The sequence below is a fragment of the Canis lupus genome, chromosome 5 (genome assembly GCF_011100685.1).
Source record: "Canis lupus familiaris isolate Mischka breed German Shepherd chromosome 5, alternate assembly UU_Cfam_GSD_1.0, whole genome shotgun sequence".
Taxonomy (NCBI): Eukaryota; Metazoa; Chordata; class Mammalia; order Carnivora; family Canidae; genus Canis; species Canis lupus.
Genome location: NC_049226.1, coordinates 39002145 through 39007132, shown reverse-complemented (window position 1 = coordinate 39007132; position 4988 = coordinate 39002145). Strand labels below are relative to the sequence as shown.

The following is a 4988-nucleotide window of genomic DNA, read 5'->3' as shown; positions in this document are numbered from 1 at the left end:
ACTGGATTTCTCCAGGGAGTCACTCATACTTCTGATTCTGCAAGAAAAAGTCTGTTGTTGTAAAACTTTATTTTTAAAAATTGACTTTGCTCTTTTTCTCCCATAACCATTTATATAGTCTGCCCTTTAGGTGGGAGGAGGTTCTAGACATCCATAGTGAAGACAATAAAACAGGGTTTGCAAGAGGAAGCATTTTTGAAGTTATGAGATTTTTAAAAGGTTTTATTTATTATTTGAGAGCAAAAGAGCAAGTAAGAGAGAGAGAGCATGAGTAGGGGAGGGACAGAGGGGCAAGCAGACTCTGTGCTGAGTGCAGAGCCTGACTTGGGGCTCAATCCCAAGACCCTAGGATCATGACCTGAGCCAAAGGCAGAAGCTTAACTGACTGAGCCATCCCATCCAGGTGCCCGGGGATTTCTTTTCTTTTTTTTTTTTTTTTTTTTTTTTTTTTGGTGTCTGATCTTATTTATTTTGTCACTCTTAGAAAATCTCATTTTTGACTGGACTCAGACTTATAGGTAGAAGCTCTCAGAGAGGACAGCCTCCGTCTCTTGGCAATCTGTTCCTGGCGTTTTTCTTTGGCCTCCTTCATTCTCTTGGCCAAAAGTTTAGCATATTCTGCAGCCTCTTCCTTATTTTTCTTAGTACGCTGTTTCTTCAAAGCAATACGCCGACGTTTGTGTTGGAGGACACGTGGAGTAACAAGACGCTGAATCTTGGGTGCTTTGGTTCTAGGTTTCTTACCTTCCTTGTTTAGGGGCTTTCTCACAACATACTGGCGGACATCGTCTTCTTTTGACAGATTCAAAAGCTTTCGGATTCTGCTGGCCCTTTTGGGCCCCAGGCGACGAGGCACAGTAGTATCCGTGAGTCCAGGAATATCCTTCTCCCCTTTTTTCACAATAACCAAATCGAGAACACTGAGATTGGCATCCACAGTGCAACCCCGAACAGATCTGCGCCTCCTCTCTCCAGTCCTCCTGGGTCGGCAGCAGGAATGCCCCTTACTCAGCAGCAGGCGGACGCGGCCGTGGGTCAAGACACCCCGCTTCATGGGGAAGCCTTGTCATTGCCACCGCTGATGCGCACCACGTAACCCTTCCATTCCTCGCCCAGAGCATCGGCAGCAACTTCTGCGGCCACACGCTTCTCATGGAAGGTACGCAGTTTGCGCTCATCATCCACTTCAATGAGTTCCTGGCAGCCAGGAGCTGGGAAGAGATGCTCAGCTTCATCCTGAAGCGGCCTACCGCCTCGGAGGCGCCACGAAAAAGAGACCCCCGGAGATATTTTTTTTGTAGATATTTTTGCACCCCTCTTAGAATGAGAGGTGGGAAGGCTGGGGGAACCTGACGTTGCAAAAATAAATGACCGTTTTCAGGGAACTTGGAGGCTTAGAGGGATGAGGGAGAATGGATGGTTCTAAAGGACTAGGACCAATTGAACACATCCAGCTGTTCTCACCATACCACTGGTATCTTTAAAAATGAAGTGTTAAGTCATGGAGAGGAGAAAAGAGAAGACTATCTCCTTTTTTGCTGCTTTGTAAGGAAGCTCCAGTCATTTGTTGTAGGTGGGTTGCAAGTATTTGAAGGATTAAGTTGACCTTTGGTTTTTGCATAAATACCAACCACAGAGAAACTTTAGACTATTCTTGAGTGGACTAGACCTGCACTCTCCTTACAGTAGCCGTCAGCCCCTGGGGGCTATTGAGCACTTGAAATGTGGCTAGTGTGACAAGGAAATGAATTTTCAACTTAGTTATAATTAATTTATATTGACTTTAACCACAGTGTTTATATATATATGTATATATAATATGTATATTTATTATATGTTGAAATGAGAATATTTTAGATATATTGGGTTAAATATAATTTTTGAAATTAATTTCATCTATCTCATTGTACACTTTAGAAAGTATTTAAAAATATCTTTGTCGAGTGTACCCATGGTTCATTTCTTTTCATTGTGGGCGAGTATTCCATTGTATGGCTAACACATTTTGTTCATCCATTGATGATTGTTAGGGGACATTACTGTTGTTTCCATTTTGGGACTATTACAAATTAAGCTGCTATGGACATTTGCGTACAAGTCTTTGAATAAACATATGTTTCCCTTTCTCTTGGACAAATACATAAGAATAAAATGACTGACTCCTTTGGCCAGTGTAAGTTCAACTTGTTAAGAAACTGCCAGACTGTGTGCAAAGTGATTTTATGTCTCCACCAGCAATGCATGAGAGTTCAAGTTCCTCCACATTCTTGCCATCATTTGGTTGATCTTCAGTGTTAGCCATTCTGTGAGACTGCAGAAAATATATAATGCTCTCTGTCCCTGGCTCCTGGCAGAGGGATCCTAAATCCTTTGTGACTTCCTAAGTGATAAGAACACTGGGTGCTGGTTTCCTGTCTGTGAAATGATGTGCTATCCCGGGAGACCACAGGAGACACTCTGTGAGCAGCTGTGACTTCAGATTTTCTAGGACACTTTACTCCCGATACAGCAGCATATGAGACAATATAGTATCTTGAAAACTCAAAATTAAAGAGTTTTATATTATCTTTCTTTTTTTAAAACTCAAGTTGAATTAACATAGTGTTATATTAGTTCAGGTGTATAAGGATTCAACAATTCTATACATTTCTCAGTGGAAATCTGATCAGAGAAGGTAAGTTGACTTAAATATAGGGTTGTCAGATTTAGCAAACAAATTACAAAAAGCCCAGTTAAATTTAAATGTCAGAAAAAAGGACGCCTGCGTGGCTCAGTGGTTGAGCATCTGCCTTCCACTCAGGGTGTGATTCTGGAGTCCCTGGATCAAGTCCCGGGATTGAGTCCCGCATCAGATTCCCTGCATGGAGCCTGCTTCTCCCTCTGCCTGTGTCTCTGCCTCTCTCTCTTTGTGTCTCTCATGAATGAATAAATAAAATCTTAAAAAAAATAAATATCAGATCAATAATGAATAAGTTTTAGTAAGTGTAAGTCCCATGCAATAGTTGGATATACTTAACACTGAAGGAAAAAAAATGTTATTCATCTGAAAATAAAAGTTTAACTGGGTGTCCTGCATTTCTTTTTCTGGCAATCCTACTTAAGTCTAACTAGTGAGTGTCACATCGAAACCCAAGATATGCTAATTGCAAAATTTTCTACTATACTATGCTGACCCAAATACAATAATTAAATCTAGATATTATTTTATTATTGTATCACATATTGTGTTTTCTTGTGTTATAGCATATATTATTACGCTCTTTTTATTTTTTATTTTTTAAGCTCTTTTTAAATAAAGCACTTGCATACAAAACAAACAAACAAACAAACAAACAAACAAACGCTAGAAGAATGTCTTGTTCTACTATTGGTCTTTGACCTCTGTCCCTGGCACAGAGCTCCTGAAACCCTTGCAATTTCCTGGGCGATTGGAGCATCTTTTGTTCTAATGAGGCAACTCTGGGCGGACTCCCAGATAGTTCTTGGATGAGAGCTGGTCACCAGGAAGATCAAGCTATGTCAGAAGCTTGGAGTTTCTGTCCCACCCCCCAGTCTCTTGAGAAGAGAGAAGGGCTGCAAATGGAATGAGTGATTGATCATACCTATGTGAGGAAGCCTCTACAAAATCCCCAAAGTGTAAGGTTTGGAGAACTTCCGGGTGCTGGGAGAGTGGCAGGTGCTGGGAGAGCGGACACCCAAAGAGGGCATGGGAACTCAGGCCCCTTCTCACATACTTTGCCCTTTGCGACTCTTCCAACCGGATGTTCATCCATATCCTATATCATATTCTTTTATAATAAAGGAGTAAATGTAAGTAAACTCTTTTCCTGAGTTCTGTGAGATGTTCTAACAAATGAAGCGAACTTGAGGTGGGGGTAGTTGGAACCTTCTATCTATAGTTGGTGGGTCAGAAGCACAAGTGATTGTGATTGGAGTCTGCTGTGTGTGTGTGTGTGTGTGTGTGTGTGTGTGTGTGTGTTGAGGGGCAGTCTTGTGGGATTGAACCCTTAACCTGTGGTATCTGATGCTATCTCGGGGTAGACAGTGCCAGAATTGAGCTAATCATGGAACACCCAGCAGGTGTCACAGAGAATTGCTTGGTGTGGAACAAACTTCACATTTGGTGACCAGAAGTGTCAGAATCACAGTGTTCTGTGTAAGTAGTAAAGTAAAGAAGACTCACAGGGAGGAAACACAGTGAGGAAGAGCTAGGTGTTTCCCCATACAGGAGGGGGAAAATGAGTGTTGTGGGTTTTTTTGTTTTGTTTTGTTTTTACACGTTCTAGTATTAATGTGGTAGTACCTCATATGAGGGTTGTCAAACATGTCTTTCTTTTTTTCTTTTTGTCAAACATTTCTTGATGTGCTTGATTTCAATCAGTGTATCTTTTTTTTGGAGTTTCAAGATTTTAATATAAATTCCAGGTGGTTAACCTATAGCGTAATATTAGTTTCAGGAGTAGAATTTAGTGATTCATTATTTACATACAACACCCTGTGATCATCACAACAAGTGTCCTCTTTAATACCCATCACCCATTTAATCCCTCTGCCCACCAAACTCCCCTGCAAGTTGACTCTCTATTCTCCATAGTTAAGAGTCTGGTTTATGGTTTTCCTCTCCCCTTTTTTCCTCCCTACGTTTATCTATTTTGTTTCTTAGATTTCACATATGAGTGCGATCCTATGGTATTTGCCTTCCTCTGACTGACTTATTCTCCTGAGTATGATACACTCCAGCTCCATCCACGTTGTTGCAAATGGCAAGATTTCATTCTTCTTCATGGCTGAGTAATGTTCCATTGTGTACGTACATCACAACCTCTTTATCCATTCATTAGTCAGTGGACATTTGGGCTCTTTCCACAATTCGGCTACTGTTGATAGGGCTACTATAAACATCAGGGTGCATATGACCCTTCAAAACAGTATTTTTGCATTCTTTGGGTAAAACCTAGTATTGCAATTGCTGGGTTGTAGAATAGTTC

General features: G+C 41.0%; 1 protein-coding gene across 1 annotated transcript; it reads right to left on the bottom strand.

The window, feature by feature from the left end:
- Positions 1-450: 450 nt before the first annotated feature.
- On the bottom strand, positions 451-3769 carry LOC608772 (40S ribosomal protein S6-like). The gene is given in 3 exon segments (XM_038538803.1): positions 451-1065; positions 1068-1246; positions 3603-3769. Coding segments are annotated over 3 exon segments (921 nt in total). The 3' UTR covers positions 451-490.
- Between the last annotated feature and the right edge of the window lie 1219 nt (positions 3770-4988).